The 20390-nt window shown below is 43.5% G+C and overlaps 1 protein-coding gene across 2 annotated transcripts in view; it reads right to left on the bottom strand.

Moving 5' to 3' along the window:
• LOC145352483 (voltage-gated delayed rectifier potassium channel KCNH5) overlaps positions 1-20390 on the bottom strand; it is a 302642-nt gene that overhangs the window by 193012 nt on the left and 89240 nt on the right. For both annotated transcript variants that reach the window (XM_080202395.1, XM_080202397.1), the window contains exon 4: positions 6856-6984. In XM_080202395.1, the coding sequence (XP_080058521.1) occupies positions 6856-6984 (129 nt within the window). The remainder of the gene's footprint in view (positions 1-6855; positions 6985-20390) is intronic.

Below are 20390 nucleotides of genomic sequence, written 5' to 3'. Positions count from 1 at the left end.
TGAAAATAGCCATCATATAAGCCATGAGGAGGAAATGGGAGATGGGAGGGAGGGGAACTTGCAGCTAGCATAGTAACTCTTAGGAGTTACTATGGTGCAGCGAGGAACATTCCTCCTCCCCAACCAGCACCCCGCCCCACATAAAGGTCAGTTTCTAAAAGTCCAGCCCTTGTGGGACCACTGATTAGGCTCAACTACGAACCAAAAAAATCTGAGTGGATCAGGCCCTGGGCCATTGAAAAATGTATTAGGCCACTCATTCACATATTTAAGAAACATCTAAGACTTATTAGACATCTAAACATTGTCTAACTCAGCACAGGGCTGATACATTTCAGGCGGAAGCGATGGCCTAGTGGTACTTTTAGTAAACCATTAATCCAGAAACTCAGCTAATGTTCCGGGGACCCAGGTTTGAATCCTGCCAAGACAGATGGTGGAATTTGAATTTAAAATATCTGGAATTAAGAATCTACTGAAGACCAGAGGGTGGTTAGTGTCTAGAAAAGGCTGCCGGAGGTAGTATTAGAGGCGGATACAATTTTGACTTTTAAAAAGCATTTAGACACTTAAATGGGTAAGGTGGGTATAGAGAGATATGGGCCAAACATGGGCAATGGGGACGAACTTCATAAAAAAAGGGTGGCATGGACAAGTTGGGCCGAAGGGCCTGTTTCCATGCTGTAAACCTCTATGACTTTATGACCATGAAATCATTGTCAGAAAAAAACATCTGGTTCATTAATGACCTTTACCTGATCTGGCCTACATGTGACTCCAGAGCCACAGTAATGTGGTTGACTCTCAACTAGGGATGGGCAATAAATGTTGTCCTTCAAGCAACATCCATGTCCCAAAAATGAATAAAAAATGTCCTCTTGAACGTTGAGAGATTATGCTCTGAAATTGATATTTTTGCCTTCTATTTTACCCCTGCAAATGGGTGCAGAATTGAGACCAATTTCTCCCTCTTGGTATCCACCTATTCATAATTCAGATATTTATAATGCAATCCTTCACTGTTTCTGCATGTTCATCAGTCAGTGCACACATGTTATGACAACTTGGCCTCCTACTCTACTTTACAGCAAGCTTACAACATAACAAATATGCATTATTAAAGGAGCATGTGTAAAAAAAAACTACCCTGTGATGTTTACAGATTAATCAGCTGTATAGACCTTTATAAAGGCAACAATTAGTCTAGCAACCAAAAAAAAACACAACTACACAGTTCTCCACTAAGGTGACAATTTCAGCCGAATTTCTCCATTGACAAAGAGTCAGGTTCAGGTGGAAAGCTTGTTTTACGCTCCACTTGACTTTCCACTTCATCGATTTCAATGATCAATAAAAGCAGGTGCAATAGGAAACGGGTGTCCAACCCAAACCTGTCCCATTCCCTTAGGGCAGGTTAGGTTAAAATTGGAGCCCCACCCTGGCACCTCCAACCCCTGTCATCTCATAAGTATCAAGGTGGCTTGCTCTCACCTCTGAATTGGAACATTGTCAGCGCAAGGACTTTGGCGCATGAATACAGCTTGGTGTTTCAGTACAGTGCTGAGGGAGCGCTGTATTGCCAGCTGAGATGTCAAAACAGGTCCCCGCCTTCATGTTCAATAGGCAATAAGCCACCCCACGGCCCTCTTTGGATGTCCTCAACCAACTTCATCAGGAACAGATTAACCAATCATTTCTTTTTGCTTTTTTTTGGGACTTTGTGCACTAATTGGCCACCGTGTTTGTTTATGTAACACTTCAAAAGTAATGTGTTGACAATAAAGCACTGTGCGATATCCTGAGAATGTGGAAAGCACTGAATTCTGCCTCTCCCTCTCTCTCTCTTTTCTCCGCTCGCTAGTTTATAGCCTTGGCTGTTTGGGAGCTCAGTTTGTTCTCCAGCGGCGTTGCTCTGTCTTTCTGCAGTTAGACGGCGCTTGGGTGGGGGTGGGTGCCGGGGTGCCAGGGGCTTGTCCTCCTGGCCACAGGGAGCCCTGAGCCCAGTCGCATTGGAATGTACACGCAATCACTGTGTGGATCTGTATCTGTTTGTTTGCTGTGTAAAATATATGAAAATCTTCAACAAACATATCAAAAAAAAAGGTCAGTTCAATGGTTTGATTGCACATTAGAGGTGGAATTTTGCCTTTTTTTGGCAAAGAGTCGTTATGGGCGGGGAAAACAGAGAGTACACCACCGGCAGATTTTCCCATCATAATTTAAAACTGATGGACAAAAAAATTGTATTGTGGTGGGTCCCACGACACAACACTGACTGAGCGTATCCCACTGGCAACTTAGATTTTTAAAAGATTCAGGCACTTTTTCAAGGGCGTCCCGATACAAAGAATTAAACGTAGAAGCATGGAATGCCACCACCCCCCACCTACTCCGTCATTCCCCCAGCCATCAAAAAAATTTCACCCCCCACCTCCGACCCCATTACAAAATTCCATCTTCCCTGCCCCTTCCCTCAAACAACATCCCACTTCCTCTTCTCCCTGCCCCATGCCAGGGTGAAGTGCCAGGGTACTGTCCAGACTTGACCTTCTCCCACCAGGGGCTGTCCACCAGCGGGTTCTGCTTGCCAGGCACTGGCATGGGAGACCTGTCATGATTCACTCCAATGCGATTGGACAATTTAACATGGGGGTCTATCAGACATAGGCCTGATAATGATGTTTAAATGTATGCAACTTTTAAAGTCGAGGTTCCCGTTACCTCTGGAGGGGGGCAGGGACAATTGATTGGGAAATTCTGCTGATGTGAAAGCCATTTTCGGTCTCACCCAGCCGCCGTGTTCCTGGCTTGGGTCACTTACTGTGTGGAGTTTGCACATTCTCCCTGTGTCTGCGTGGGTTTCCTCTGGGTGCTCCAGTTTCCTTCCACAGTCCAAAGATGTGTGGGTTAGGCGGATTGGCCATGCTAAATTGCCCCTTAGTGTCAGGGGGACCAGCTAGGATAAATATAGGGGGTTATGGAAATAGGGCCTGGATGGGATTGTTGTCAGTGCAAACCCGATGGGCCGAATGGATTCTTTCTGCACTGTAAGGGTTCTACGATTCAATGATTCAATGTGCCAGTCCCCCAGAAACAGGAGCGGAACATCAGTAAATATTCCTCATATGAAAGTTGTCAGTATACAAATTGTGAACACGGAAAGGGAAAGGTTTTTTCTTTTTCCAAAGCTAAAATAATCCTGGTGTTCGTGGTATTTATTGAAGTGCAAAATGTGCAATGATTCACTTGCGTTTTTGTTTAAAATAGGACTTTATTAATTGTATGATTTGAAATGTTGCTTTAAATATGCTTTAAGTGGATGGGAAATGCTTGGTCATAAATATTTCCCAGTCCCTGACTACTGCTAGAATTGAGGTACTTTTCATCCACTGTGTTTCCATTTTCCCATCACTCTGTCTCCCTGCGATTCTCTTGTCGGCTACCATAACCTCTTCATTTGTTCACCAGTCATCCATCTGTCTGAAAGTGGATAGAAATCAACTACAAGTCTATCAATTTTGCTTGGGTAGTTTATTTAGCGAGTCCTGCCCTCCACTAGGAGACCAGCTGACAAATTCCATCACGCAAATGATTAAACTGTGACCTTTTTGTGTGGACTCCAACCCGTAGCTGATATGAATAAACAATTTATCCCCTTGTCACTGAGCAAACGTTCAATGTATGTTTGCAGACCAGCCTTACAGAACATCACAAATTGCAATGAATGTACAATGCAGCCTCAAGTCATTCTTATGGCAGTAAATTGCAGCATTTTTCAAAGGCTATAACCAAGCAACAGCCCCACAAGTCAATAGATTATCCTTCGCTTTCTACCCTTCTCAAACAAAAGGGACATAGTATACCACTAACAAATCAAGAAAATGGGATGATGTCTTGAGCAAGAGGTAAATATTTAACCATCTTCCATTAATTCTAAGCAGCAGAACACAGCCAATGTGAATCATTGAATCCCTGCAGTGCAGAAGCCATTCGCCCATCAAGCCTGCACTGACAACAATCCCAACCAGGCTCTATCCCAGTAAACCTATGTGTTTACCCTGCTAATCCCTCTGACACCAAGGGGCAACTTACTATGGCCAATCCACCTAACCTGGACGTCTTTGGACTGTGGGAGGGAACCGGAACACCTAGAGGAAACCCACACAGACACGAGGAGAATGTGCAAACACCACCCACAGTGGGAATCAAACCTGGGTCCCTGGCATTGTAAGGCAGCAGTGCTAACCACTGTGCCAGCGTGCCAGCGTGCCACCCCAAACTGTTGAAGTGTTGTATCAAATTATTAGTACTCTAGGAAACAACACTGCACTGAAGCAAATAAATCTGACGCTGGCCTCAGGTAGGTCCGGTCACTCAAAGGCCTCAATGGACAGATTACACAAAAAATCAGTATACCCCTGCCCTACTCAAGATATCAGATGGGTTTCCCTTCACAGATCACACTTCAACAGCTTACTTTGTTGATGGACCAATTTATTGCATTGATTAATCTCACTGGGAGAAAAATTGGATTAGGCTGGGAAACTGACATGGGGATCATGATGCTTTTTGTTAAATTTATTATTTATTAATGCCACAAGTAGAAGCTTACATTAACACTGCAATGAAGTTACTGTGAAAATCTCCTAGTCACCTCACTCTGGCACCTGTTCGGGTACACTGAGGGAGAATTTAGCATGGCCAATCCATCTAACCAGCATGTCTTTCAGACTGTGGGAGGAAACCAGAACACCTGGAGGAAATGCACGCAGACGCAGGGAGGATGTGCAGACTCTGCACAGACAGTGATCCAAGCTAGGAATCGAACCTGGATCCCTGGCACTGTGAGGCAGCAGTGCTAACCACTGTGCCACCATGCTGCCTCCTGACTATTAATTTAATTCGCAGTGATGTTCAGCACAGCGCTAAGCACACTCCTGAATGGCTGCAGGCCTCAGCAGGGGACCATCTCCATGAAAGGCTAACACAACCTAAGGTTCACCTACGCTACTTAAAGCCAGACTGAACCTCTTAAAATCTCAAGGTCGTTGATGGGCAACTTAGGTTATTCAGTGGGTCGCATGAGTGGCCCTCCTTCATCTCAATGGACTGCAAGATTAAAACTGGACTTGTTCACTAGTTATGACCCCATGAACAAGATTAAACATATTTAAGCTGAATATTTTGTAACAAATTATAGAAAATACTTAATAATTCATATATTTAATGGGCCACATATGGTACCAAGGTCATAGATTACCGATCACGGTCATTCCTACATAGAATGCACAGCACAGAAACAAGCTACTTCAAAAATGGAGAGTCCACCTACCTTATAGCTCACAATTGTTGGGAAAAGACAAACTATACCCCTTTTTCCAGCACTAGCTGTCATATTTTGGCAAATAAGAGTTTAAACCTCCCAATGTTTGAGCTATTTCCAGCTCTGATTCACAGTAGAAATATCATTTTCAGAAATAACATCTGCATTTATCAATTATCCCCTGGCCAGCATTTCTAAATCAAATTACATTTTTCAGTGATCTTTAAATAAAAACTGACTGGCTTAAGATTGCCTCTGAAACTGCATAACCCCACTCTATTAACAATGCTAGCACCCCTCACCCTTCGACGGTGTTCAAACCCCTCCCTCACACTCACAACAGTGTTCCCCTCTCTGATTCCCTCAACCCTTCAAGAGTATTCAACCTCTCCCTCACACCCGCAACTGTGTACCCCCATTCCCATACCCCTCTACAGTATTCAAGCTGTCCCTCACACCCGCAACTGTGTACCCCCATTCCCATACCCCTCTACAGTATTCAAGCTGTCCCTCACACCTGCAACTGTGTACCCCCATTCCCACACGTTCCTCCTGTGTTCAACCCCTCCCTCACATGTGGTGTTGTGTGGAGTAAGGAGGAGAAAGTTCCTAGTGCTTCAGATAAGCATACTTCATAATGTTTCCTTGTTGGTTACGATCCAACAGAGATCTCAGGGCTGGAATCTTGAGTCCAGAGGCCCTGTAGCTCTATTACCAAATGCGGCAACTAATTCTTGAACAGATTTTTCCTTTTAAAGTGCCGCTTTACCCAGGAGATATCAAGGACCTGTAGCGAATACTCACAATCCTTTGCTGAGAAAGTGACTGTGACAGCCCTGTACAAGTTAATGCAAAAGCGGCCTCACTGCATGAAACAGATCACAGCACCGAAAGTTACTGGCTTCAAAATCAAAGCGGGAATAAAGGATTGAAGCAATCACTAACAATCAGGAGCCTGGTTTTAGTACCTGGATTTGTTCCTGCTCAAGACACTGAAATGAATGAAGCTGTTGCCTTGTATTTTAATTGCCTCCTCCCATTCTGGGGCCATTGATTAACAGGCAATGTCAATGAAATCATGCACAAGCTATCTTTGAGGGGCCATTTGGTAAGTAGAGGATTAGCCTGGGAAATGCACAACCTCAGGGTGGTAATAACGTGTCAAATATTTTTAGAAATGTCGTTACAGAACACATGAAAGATCCAAGGCCACAAATGATTGCTGAGGGAGGAAACAATGAGATGAAACATAACGTAAACGATATATTCAGATGTTTAAGTGATCCACTGAGTAAAATAAAATTAGTTTTCAATCATGCACTGGACCATACACTGTCCAACTGAACAATGATAGAAGCTACCAATGCACAACATTGCAGACATCATCATTATTATATGATTATAAAACACTAGAAAACGGAATGTTATATCATATTTTATTACTTCTGTACAATAAATAAAGCATACTTAATGCAAACTGCAGCAAATTTCCTCATTACAAATACATTAAATCAGTAGAAAGGAAACACTACCTTTCGTTGACTCATCTTCGATGGGTTGTTTAAATACTGTAATGTCTTTGAAAGTGCATAAAAATAAAACCACCTTGTCGTATTCATTTCTTATGGGTGCGATTTGCATGTAGAACCAAACTGGAGTTCCTGTCAACAGAAACAAAAAAAACGATACACTGAGCAAGTCAATCCATTGAAACAAAGTTAACAGCATGGCCTTGAACAAAGAACAAAGAACAGTACAGCACAGGAACAGGCCGTTCAGCCCTCCAAGCCTGTGCCGATCACCTATCTAGACCAACTGCTTATATTCCTCTATTCCTCGTTTGTTCATATGTCTATCAAGATAAGTCTTAAATGTGGCTAATGTAACTACCTCAACCATCTCATTTAGCAGTGCATTCCAGGCCCCCACCACCCTCTGTGTAAAAATCTTCCCCCCCAGCGCATCTCCACTGAACCTTCCCCCCCCATCTTGAACTTGTGCCCCCTTATAATTGTCATTTCTGCCCTGAGAACAAGCTTCCAAGTATTCACCCCATCCATACCCCTCATAATTTTATAAACTTCTATTAGGTTGCCCCTCAGCTTGCGCCTTTCCAGGGAGAACAATTTCTTTTTTTTCAATCTCTCCTTGTAGCTAATACCCTCCATACCAGGCAACATCCAGGCAAAGCTTTTCTCTCTAAAGACTCCACGTCCTTCTGGTAGTGTGGTGACCAGAGTTGGACACAGTATTCTAAATGTGGCCTAACCAATGTTCTATACAACTATAACATAATTTGCCAACTTTTATGCTTTTGTTCTGATTGACCAACTGGTCCTGTTTATTGCAGATATTATCTGTGCTGGTTTACATTTAGCCGGATCTCATTACATATCTCTGAAAATCCCCCATTTAACCCCTCTGGTACAAAGGTTTTGATGCACATGATTTGTGAGGCATAAGACAAAGTGGGGAGGCTTAGCGTCACCTTTCTCCAAGTGTGCCGCAAGTGTGAAAACAACATTTCAGGTAAGGCCAGTGAAGGTTGTATCATTGTGATTAGTGCCGTTGTGGCACCAATAACAGCCAGGGAAATACCCTGTTCTCCTAGCACAGTTACAAGTACGCAGACTGATCTACAGATACCGTGGGCATATTGCATCAAGGATCAGCCTGAAAACCATCCCTGCAGCTTCACGGCTAAATCTGAGGGAGATGGGAGGACAAGACCTATGGGCTACCAAACAGACTCGATCTGTATTGAAAGAGACAAGTGCAGAATGCAGTCACAGGCAGAAGCTTCAGTGGCAGAGGTGTGAAGCTCTAGCCAGCATCCGAATTGATAACAGACCTGAACATATCTCCACTAAACCTCACAGTACCAAGGATATTTCTATAATTGTCAGGTTAGAGGGATTTCAAATAAAGGTGACAGGAGGTTTATTTTGTGGTGATATACCATAGTTTTATTCTGGCCTCGTTTTGTGTTTTTTTTCTTGGGAAACAGCATTCATTCTTATTATATTTAGGTCAGGAGTTTATTTTGCTTTCCTGAATGAATGTGTACAGAGTCGATATAAGATAGCCGGGTGCAGATTTTTAGTAAAGAGCATGGTTCAAAGGTCGACTGTAAGATCCATTTGTTCTCACATGCATGATAACCAACGCAATGTACCACAGGAACAAAAGAATAGGTAAGGCATTTAAAATGTGCACACCAGTTTGTTTTTACAATTTGTTCTTAGAATCCAAGCATTGCTGGCAAGATCAGCATTTATTGTCCCTCCCTTCAGAAAGCAGTGGTGAGCCGCTTTCATGACTAACTTCAGCCTTTGATGTGTAGAGAGGTGTATTTACAGGTTGTGGGGCCCTGTGCTGGGCGTCATTTTTGGGTTGCCCCCACTCAGGGATCTAAGGCCAAAGCCCACCCCTCACACATACTCTCTCTCCTCCTCACACCCTTTACACACACTCTCTCTTCCCCCCACACACATTCTCTCTTCCTCCCATCCTTCGCACAATCTCTCTCTCCCACTCATCCCTCACACACTCTCTCTACCCCGCACCCTTCAAACACCCTCTCCCCCTACCTCTCACACACTCTCTCTACCCCTGACCCTTCAAACACAGGCTCTCTTGCCCCCAACCCTCGCACACACTCTCTCTCCCCCCATCCTTCACACACTCAGTCTCTCCCCCATCCCTCACACACACTCTCTCTTCCCTCCATCCTCCACACATGCTGTCTCTTCCCCCCATGCTTCATGTACACTCTTTCTCCCCCCATCCCTCACACACTCTCTCTCTCTACCCCCACCCCTCACACACACTCTCCTCCCACACCTCACACACTCTCTCTGCCCCCCACCTCTCACACGCACACTCTCTCCCCCCCACCCCTCACACACACTCTCCCCCAACAACTCACACAGTCTCTCTTCCCCCCACACCTCACACACACTCTTCTGCCTCCCCCACACTCACACACACACTCTCCCTCCCAACCCCCCACACACTCTCTCACTCTCTCTCTCCCCCCACCCCATCCCTCACACACATTCTCCACCCCCACCCCTCTACCACCCCCCCCAAATCCCTCACTCTTATTATAATCCAGGTCAGAAACTCCAAAGTATTTTATGAAGTCAGCCTAGACCACAAGGTTTGCATTTTAAATTTGGCTAAGGTGAGCACATAAGATGTTTCATTCCAGATATGACTCAATTGACCCACTAAGGAGCTTTTATCAAACAAAATTTATTTTAGAATACGGTTAACATATAGAAAGAAAATTAACGACAACTTTTACCAATGATAAACCAGAAAAAAAAACATATTGTATAATCTTTAACAACCAAATGCACTGTTCCAACAAACCTCCTTACAAACATATACCCGTCCCATGTTTAGCACTGAAAACAAGGATGCTCATGTGATGCTGGATTTCCACGCTCTGCAACACTTGCTGCGAATTAGTCCTTTGGATAGAGAATTGAACTCTGACTTCCGAGACTAGTAGCTCCCAGCACACCGCGAGATAGAGATAGAACCGCTGCTGACCTCTAGCTTTTAGCCAGCAAACCACTTCAAGAGACGGAAGCAATTCTTGCCTCTGGTTACTAACCATCCAGCCACCAAGAGCTAAATTTCCAATACCAAGGAGGAACATAGAAATACTGCTTTTCAGTCTAGAGTCTAACAGCTTCTCAGTAGCCAGCAACAAAAACTGAAAGTAAAAGAACCCTTGGGAGAGAAAATAACGATCTCACCTAACCAGTCAATCAGTGTTCCCACAACAATTCAAAAAAGGTTATAATGTACTCCCAGAGAATATATTAGGCCTAGATAAAAAAATAAACAAAGCCCCATTTAAACCATTTAAGCAATAATAAAATATGCCACTGCAGACCTCATAGACAGTGGCAGGTGGGGAGTTTGACTGGGGTGGTACACCTGTCATACCATAATGCAGGTATCCTAAGGCAAGCTCAGGGAAGACAGAAACCTCTCATGGAGCAGAAAGGCAAAAGCTCACTTGACCTTGATTTTGTGGAAGCAGGGCCTCATGATGCTCCTGACCTTTTAGTCAGTTCAATACCAAAAACAAAAAAAACGCCTCCTTACAAACTGCAGGGAACATTATTAAAAATATATTTCTCTAAGGCACAGTAACGTTGCACTTCTTCCCACTCTTCACGCACGCTCCACCCCCCCAAGCCTCACGCACACTCTCTTCCTCCCACCCCTCACACACACTCTCTTCACCCCCCCACCTCCTGCACACACTCTCTTCCTCCCACCCCTCGCACACACTCCACTTTCTCTACAGCTATCACTTTTAGAACTCTAGGGCAGAGGCCATCTGGTCTCAGATATTTTTCAGAATTTAGTTTCCTTAAATTTCTCCAATGCTTTATCTCTGCTGATACTAATTTTCCTTATTACTTCACTCTTTTTAGCCCCTAGGCTATCTGTGACCTCTGATATGGAATCTGTGTCTTATACAAAGATGACAGACACAAAATATTTATTCACTGCCTCCACATTCCCATGATCATTTCTACTGTCACTGCTACTAAAGAATGAATATTTACTTTAGCCACTCTCTTACTATTTATACAGTTATAAGATCTCTCACAAGCTGTTTTTATATTTCTGGCTAGTTTACCTCATGCTCTAATTTTTTTTATCAACTTTTTGGTAGCCTTATGCGAGGAAGTAGTGAAGATGGAGTGTGGACAACAGAAAGTTGCCATAGGGCAAACCATCCTGGTGGATAAAAGTGAAACTAAATCTCTTTGCTTAGAATTAAATAAGGGAAATGAAGTAAAAGCACTGGTGGGAATTTGTGACAGGATCTGACACCCAGCAATGCTGAGCTATTTCAGTGTTCCAGCAAAGGTAGTGTTTGAACAATGGAGGGTTTTAACATATGGGATATTGAATGGGTATTGGTAGGAGGAAAAAGAGTCATGAATTTAGAGACATGGTCTGAGATTGGTGCACCGAACAAAATGGCATTGAGAAGATTAGGCTGCACTTGAGGTAGGACAGCACATGGACAGCAGTGGTCATAGGACCAGCTGGTCATAGGGTATGGAAAATGAAGGGGAAATAGTGACAGCAGCATTAGAGGTTTGAACTTTGGGCAAGCAGATTTGAGGAGAATGTACGAACAGGTAAGGCCAGATCGAGCAGGACTGAAAAAAGGAGTGAAATACTGGTTAATTGGTTCTGATTTATAAAGATGAGTGACAGGTAAGCGTATTAAGGTAAAGTTGCCATAGAAACACACTGATTTTCCTGCCTGAGTTGACACTTTGTCAAAAAATGATAAAATTCTGTCCTCGGTCTTTCCTTTTATTAGTTCTTACCATGATGTACTGAAGACAATCTATGGAATTTGTGTGCCTTCACTCTGTTCCTTATTGTCATCAGTAGGCTTTCCCACTGTATTGTCCTCCTACATTAGGTTTCACCACCCTGTCCCGCCCTGCCCCGCTCATTAGGATGTCACACCGAGGGGAGTTGTACAATAGTTCTTGACAAATGGGGCCCTGGCAAACAGTCCCTGTGGGAGAGAAGAGGGGCACATGTACTTATAGGCCTCCCATCTCTTCGGGGGGGGAGGGGTAGAATAGCCATGCCTTGGCAGTACCCCAGCAATACCACCATAGGCTGACCGATGGTGATTTAACCTGAGGATCACCACACCTCTGGCAATGGGCAAGGTTGAGAAGGCAGGGCCTCAGCTGGTACAGAAATTGAGCCCGTGTTGCTGGTGTCACACCACATCACAAACCAGCTATCCAGCCAACTGAGCTAACCAACTTCTCAGGTGGGTGCATAATTAGGAGCTGTAAGAAGACTAGTGGAAAATCATGACAAGTCTACATGATAGCAAAAAGACAATAAGAAATAGAGTGAAGGCCCACAAATTCCATAGATTGTCTTCAGCACATCATGGTAAGAACTAATACAACGAAAGACCGAGGACAGAATTTTATCATTTTTTGACAAAGTGTCAACTCAGGCAGGAAAATCAGTGTGTGGCCCACCAGCACCACTGCCAGCTTCTCCCATCATATTTGTTGACACTTAGTCAAAGAAGTTCTGGAGGTGATCCCACCCACCAGCAACCTCAGCTTTCATGAGACTGGGGAGACCCGATCTAAAAAAAAATAAATGCCCCTGCCCATTCCCCTCCCCCCCACCCCAGACACGGAGTACTCCAGGAATCTTCCCCACGCACGCCCACCCCCTCAATGAACATGGGATCCCTACCTAGCTCATGCTCCCCCATGGACACTGGATGCTATTCCCCCAACCCAGTGACATTGGAACGCTGCTCCCTCCCCACACCTCCACAGAATTCCCCAATGGAATCCTCCCTCTGTGCCAAGAGGCAGTGTCTGGTATTGCCAGTCATGGCCATTCCAACCCCCCCCCCCCCCCCCCACACCCACACCCACCCACCAAGGGGAAGGGAGGCCTGTACGTACATGTGCCCCTCTTCTCTCCCACAGGAGCTGTTTGCCAGGGCCCCATTTGTCAAGAAATATAGTAAACCCTGCCCGGTGTGACATCCCAATGGGCGGGGCAGGGCAGGACGGGGTGGGGAATCTTAATGTAGGGGGACAATACAGCGGGGAAGCCTACTGATGATATTTAAATATATGGTTATGGAGGTCCTGACCTTACATGGCAGGAATACCTATGTTATTATGTCATTGGCGGGAGCGTGGCGACAATGGGAATGGGAAGTCCGGCTGGTGTAAAAACTGTTTGGGGGTTCCTACTGGATTCTCCACCCTCACAGACTTTCCTACCTGCCAGAAACAGGGGCAAAGCAGGATCCCAGCCCGAGGGAATGCGAGAAAATTGTTACAATGGGGACGCATGAACCTGAATTTCAAACTGTTAGGGAAACAAACTTAAATGGGAGAAAAAAAATGCAAGTACAATTATTGGGGAAAAGAAAGTATTGGAATACTGACATCTGAAAAAAATGGTATGAATAGGGAAAATGCAATAGATTTCTGAGTGAGTAAAGATCCCAGGTAATGAAGCATTGAAGTTGAATAAGATTCATGCTTCGGAGATTCAAAAATATGTTTCCTGAAATTGCTAGCGCTAATTTTAAGATTGTGGTATGATGGAATATTGAGTTTAGTGATTCAAAAGGGAAACTGGGACCAATTGACCCTTAGTCTCACAGAATTTCCAGAATTAATTATCAAGGACGAGTCAGATGGGCATTTAGGGAGTGTTAAGAGTCCACAGTGAGTGTCTACTTGAACTCAGTGGTGTCAGTCACTCGATTAAATAGTCCAGCTGCCTGTTTTTTTTTACATAAGTTTATTCCTACTGCCTTGGATCTGCTGGTCTGGTAACCCATATCCTGGAGTCTAAGGACAAGCCTCCCCTGTGATCCAGGTCACAGTCCTGTGTCTTAAGCACATATACTCCTTCAATCCATCAGAAATCAGGCAGAGTAAAAAGTGAAAGAGACATCATTTGATTCTGATGCGTTGTACAATGATAGACAAGTGTGGAACATTGAGCACCTGCCTGTACAATCGGTACAGTATCTGTTTACCTTCTGTTACAAAGGATATGTGTTTTAACTGTCCATCAGGAGAAACTTTATTTTAGTACAGAAAAGACAGGCTCTCTCCCTGTCAGCTGTCTTAACAAGTGCAGAGTTTGTTTTTACCCAAAAGCCTTGCCTATTGGCAATGACTTGCTGAGAGGGATTAAACAAATTCTGGACAATAGGAAATGTAGTGGTGGGGGGGGGGGGGGGGGGGGCGCTGCTGCTAAGTGGGATTGCTGCTATTGAGACGGCTATTCTTCAATATTTGAAGAAACTACCTGAATGAAGGGGACCTTTTAAAGTCTAAGGATAATGCTAACATAGCGGGATTGATTAATACTGTGAACGGGACAAAAACATGACAGTTTGGGAAGGAAAGCTGACAAACTTTGAGATCCAACATAAAACAGCTGAGTTGTGGAATTGACAAAGGAACAGTGGGATTGACATTAAGGCAAAAGAAGAAGTTCACAGGGGGTAGATTGGATGAGGAGGAGAAGGCTTCTTCCACATCCTATCCCTTCATTGGGGGGGTGGAGGGTTCTGCAGTGTAAAGTGGCCCAAAGGAGCCGTGGTAAATGAAGCTGATGCCAAGAAAACCCACCAGGGATCTGTAGCCCCATCAGCACTAACATTTGCATTTGAAGGGCAGGGAAGGTCAACAGCAGCAATGGCTATGTGGGCAATGTAGAAGAATCCCAGTTTGATGCGATGAAGCGCTGGTGTGTCTCAAAACTGCAATTTTTCCTTATTCCCCATCCCTATTCTGCCCATTTTTGATGGGATTATCAAGGAGAATCTTCCCCTTGAGATTTTCTGTGCTTCTAAGGTGCAGAACATAAAAGGATGTCTGTCTCCAGGCAGCAGGGAATCCAGAACAAAGACAACGAGCCTTTGGTGGTGGCTGTTACTGTGGTGGAGTGATTTACTACTCCAAGTATCTGAGTCTGATTGGTAAAATCCAAAATGCCACACAGAAAGCATGAACAGCATTTCCAGGAATGTCTCACTGAAACAAGGGGGGAACCATTACAACTCATCTTTGAGTGGCACCAGTCAGATGTATGCAGCAGCATTTGATTATCTTACTGGGTGAAATGGCACTCGTAGCGTAAGTACTGTGTGAGAGTTTTGCTTTTTGATAGCCAAAGCAAATGTTTTCCTGCATGAATCATGCCAACTTTGGCAAATCCATTTCCCCATAGCAACATTTGCCACGTTGCATGGCTTCAGCAGTAATTACTACGTTGTGGGCAGAGGTTGCAGATGCACATCAGCTGAAGGGCCAACATTATACACCCTGCCACAGAGTACATTGTTCAAGCAAAGCTTTTGAGGAAAGGTACTAAATACAAACTTACAAAATAACAGAATTACCACTATTTCCATTTTTAAATACAGATTTGTCTTCTTCCTCTTTAAAAAAAGGTCACTGCAAGCTAAAATTAAACTTTAACTTTATTAGTCACAAGTAGGCTTACATTAACACTGCAATGAAGTTATTGTGAAAATCCCCTAGTCACCACACTCTGTCACCTGTTTAGGTCAATGCACCTGGCACACTGAGGAAGAATTAGCATGGCCAACCCACCCAACCAGCACATCTTTTGGATTTTGGGAGGAAACTTACGCAGACATGGGGAGAACGTGAAGACTCTACATCAACAGTGACCCAAGCCAGGAATTGAACCCTGATTCTTGACGCTGTGAGGCAGCAGTGCTAACCACTGTGACACCGCACTACCCCTTTTGCATTGTAGGGTTTTAAGGTTTTTATGGTCACTTGAATGTGGATTGCATCTGAAAGCTTGTCCCTCCCTTTCTTTCCTACTGTCCCTTCCTTTCCTGTTCGTTACTTGAAGTTTTAGAGCAAACGTGAGCTCAAAATAGATTGACTTTCTTATTGATGTTGATTGAGTGATACAAAAATAGTTTGTGCTAGTGTTTAAAATTTTACAATGGTGGTTTGAGACATGGTGCATTTCAAACTACACAGCTCAAAAATCAAATTCAGCTTGCAATTTGCGTGAACTTTCATTATTGCAAATGGAAGAGAATCTACATGGATTCTCGATGCTATCCACTAATTCAAACAGTCTAAAATTCCATCTGTGAAGTCAGCTAGAATGAGGTGGCTACAGAAATAGTGGATGCATTGGTTTCAAACTTGCTGAATTCCCAAGATTGTGGAAAAGTTACTTATAGAATCCCTACAGTGTAGGAGGAGGCCATTCCGCCTATTGGGTCTGTACTGACAACAATCCCACTCAGGTCCTATCCTTGTAACCCCACATATTTACCCCCATAATCTCTCTAACCTTTGCATCCTGGGACACTAAGGGGCAAATTAGAATGGCCAATCAGCCTAACCCACATACCCTTGGACTGTCAATTGAAAGTAAGCAAATTAGTTCTGCTCTCCAAGAAAGAAAGGAGAGAGGAAAGAAAGGATCTACAGACTAGCTGCCCTGACATCAGTAGTAGAAAAATGCCAGATTCTACTAATTTGGGAGGTGCTAACAAGACAAAATAAATTTTTGACAGGGCAAAGATGACAGACAGGATTTTCCACACCCTCCACAATATGCTTGGCGGAAGCGGAGCTGATCCCACCGCTTTCAACGTGGTTTCCTGTTGGTGCTGACACCCTCCATTGCCAGGAAACCCATGGCAGGGGGTTGCCATCCTTTGGTGGCACTGTTAAGGTCCCACCAGCGAGAACAGCCAGAAAATGCCACCCAACTTGTGTTTATGAAAGGGAAATTATGTTAGATAAATCAGTTAGGGTTTTTTTGAGGATGCGACTAGCTGGTTAAATGAGGCTACCAGTGGACATAGTGTATCAAGACACATTTGACAAGGTGCCGCAGAAGAGATTATTACACAGATTTATGGGCAGAATTCTCCAGCCCTTTCCCAGCAGCAGGATCTTCCGGTCCAGCCAAAGTTGAGCCCTGCAGCCAGTTCCCTGATGGCGGCACGGATAAGGAATGTAAATTATCATCAACTTCGGTGGGACTGCATAATCCTGCCTCCGGCGAAGTGGGGCACGAGGGGAGGGGGACTTCGCTGGAGAATTCCACTCTATATCCCATGTGGTAAGGCGGGGGGGGGGGGGACGGGGGAGGTGTTGGTGGTGGAGTCATATATTAGGATTGATAGAGGGTTTGTATAGTATAGGGATAAACAGGACATTTTCAGTTCAGTAAGTAGTAACTAGTGGGGTGCTACAAGGATCAGTGCTCGGGCCTTAGCTATTTATAACCTTTATCAATCGCCTAGGCAGAGGGAGGGATCAAGTGTAGTGTATCCAAGTCTGCTGATGATACAAATCTAGGTGGGAACGGCCATGAAGAAGATGCAAAGGGGCTGCAAGAGGGTACAGGCAGGTTAACTCAAATGGACAAGAGTGTGGCAGATGGAATATAATGAGGGTAAAGAATGAAGTTATTCACTTCAAAGCAGAAAGGCAGAATGTTTTTTAAAAGGTGTTAGACTGCGGAATAGTGATGCTCAGAGGGATCTGGGAGTCCTTTTACATGAGTTATGGAATGTTAACATGCAGATACAGCGATCAGGAAAACAAGTGGTATGTTGGTCATTATTACAATGCCAATTACAATACCACAATAGGATTAAACATTTGTAGAGAGCTTTACTGAGACCACATCTGAGTACTGTGGACAGGCACTTACCCAAGAAACATAGAAACTAGAAGCAGGAATAGGCCATTCAGCCCTCCAAGTCTGTATTCATCTTGATCATGGCTGATCATCGAATTTAATATTCTGATTCTCTCCTTCCTCCCAAATCCCTTGATCCCTTTAGTCCCAAGAGCTTTATCTTATTTCTATTTGTAATCACACAATATTTTGCCCTTAACTACTTTCTATAGTATAGTGAATTCCACACATTCACCACCCGCTGGGTGAAGAAATTTCTCCTCACCTCAGTTCAAAAAGGTTTACTCTCTATTCTCAAACAATGACCCCTAACTTTGGACTCCCCCACCATTATACTCTGTCCAATCCTGTTAGGATTATCTAAGTTTCTATAAGATCCCCTCTCTTTTCTGAACTCCAGTGAATATAATCCTAACTGACTTAGTCTGTCCTCATATGACAGAACTGTCATCCCAGGAATTGGCCTAGTAAACCTTTGCTGTACTTCCTCTATAGCAAGGACATCCTTCCAAAGACAAGGACACCAAAACAATATGCCAAGTGTGGCCTCACCAACACCCTATACAACTGCAGCATAACATCCCTATCCCTATACTCAAATCCTCTCACCATGAAGGCCAACATACCTTTTGTCTTCTTTACTGCCTGCTATATATACTTGCCTGAAAAGGAATGTAATGAATGCTGACTAGACTAATTTCTGGGTATAGGGGATTGTTCTATGAAGGAAGATTAATCAGATGGGCCCTACATTCCCTACAGTTAAGAGGATTGAGAGGTGATCACTTTAAAAGGTATCAAGTTCTTTTGGGGCTTGACAGAATAGATGCTGGAGGATGCCCCTTTGACTGAGGTGGCTAGAAGCAGAGATCACAAACTCAGAATGAGGGGTTGGCCATTTTGGATTGAGATGAGGAAAAATGTCTTCATTTAGAGAGTTGTAAAACTTCAGAATTTTCTACCTCAGACGTATGTTGAATATGTTCAAGGTAGAGATCAATATATTTTTGGGTACTAAGAAAATTAAGCATAATGTGGAAGGTGGCGTTGAAGACGAAGATCTGGCATGATCTTAATGAATGGGGGATTAAACTTGAAGAGGATGAGGGGCCATATTTCACATGTTCTTTTGCTCTGAAATTGGAGGGCTTCAGTTTCTAGTAAGTTGCATTGTTCAATCAATGCAGTCACTTTCACTCGTTCCAATGACTCTGTCTAAACAAGTCTTAAAATCAGTTAAATAAATACCAAACAGATTGAGAATTCAGAACAGATTGACTACCAACTGAAAGAGAAAAATATGTTAATGTTTCAATTTGATCCTTCAGTCACATCCAAAACAATTTACTCTTCTCCTTCAGATGCCAGCCAATTTGCTTTGCACTTCCAACATTTGAAGTTGATTTTGCATAAGTCTTCCATCTTTTGGAATTTTTCTTTTTGTCCACTGACTCTCCCATGAGGTAGCTGTCTTTGTACTACTTAAATTCTCAAATGCTTCTTTCTCCTTCTTTAGCTGTTCAAATGAATCCACTTGCAAATTAGTTGGCAACACTATTCAGTCATAATTTGAGGATAAGGGATAAACTTTATAAAACATAACACAATAACATAAGTACTAGGAGCAGGAATAGGCCATTTGGCCCCTTGAGCTTGCTCCACCATTCAATAAGATCATGCCGAATCTTTTCGTGAATCCTTAACTCCTTTACAGTTCAAAATCTATTTATCCTTACCTTAAAAGCATTCAGTGAGGTGAGGAGAAATTTCTTCACCCAGACGGTGGTGAATGTGTGGAATCCATTATCACAGAATGTAGTTGAGGCCAAAACGTCTGACTTCAAGAAGAAATTAGATATAGCTATAGGGGCTAAAGGCATCAGGAATATAGGGGGAAAGGGGGATCAGGATATTGAATTCGATGATCAGCCATGATCAGAATGAATCAAAATGAGCAGATGTGAAGGACCAAATGGCCTTCTCCTGTTTCTCATTTCTATGTTTCTATATGATACTTGTTGCCAGTATTTAGTTCATATCTCTTTGCCAGACTAATGGAACATGCTTAAAATTTGGGCTTAATGTAATGTAAAGGGAGGATACGGTCAGATAAACTCAAGACTTCACAACAGGTATCTGCCCACTCAATACAGAGAGTGCATCAAGAAAAATCATCTGTACCATCGTGTGTGTCATCACAATTCCCTTTCCAATCTTTTTGCTGTTGACAACGTCTACAAAGTGTCTCTTCTCTGCAGTCCATCTCTCAGGTTTTGTTCTCTCATGGTTCCATTCCTAGTAGTCACACCATTGCCTCAGACATTGATGTGCCTCCTCAACAGGTATAAGCAATACTTTTATTACCTCAAGGCTGATTTGACTCATGATCTACCCATCAATTGTCTTGCTTTTAACTTCAATAATCTAAAGGTGATTCCAACTTCTTGAAGTGTCCAGCAGTGAATGGCACAGATAATTACACCTCAGAAAACCACAGGTGCCCAGCTGTAACTTTCCTTCCAAAGTATGAGGAGAATCATAGGTTATTCACTCATGACTTACCAGTCTGCACTTGCTTCCAGCTCCACTCCTCATTGGGGAATACCGCGTCACAGAATTGCACAGCACAAATCACCCGGCATACTAAACCCACATCTACATGACACCAATCCAAATCAAATTGCTTTTGTTTCCCATGCCCCAGAAAATTGACCTTTAAGGTTTGTGTCCCCATAATCTCATCCCTTTATTCTTCCAATATTGTTATTTCTCATTTCCTGTTCCCTCC

Source organism: Carcharhinus amblyrhynchos, chromosome 14 (genome assembly GCF_965287045.1).
Source record: "Carcharhinus amblyrhynchos chromosome 14, sCarAmb.v2.hapA, whole genome shotgun sequence".
NCBI classification, from domain to species: domain Eukaryota; kingdom Metazoa; phylum Chordata; class Chondrichthyes; order Carcharhiniformes; family Carcharhinidae; genus Carcharhinus; species Carcharhinus amblyrhynchos.
Note: the sequence above shows the minus strand (reverse complement) of the source record. Positions and strands in the feature narration are given on the sequence as shown.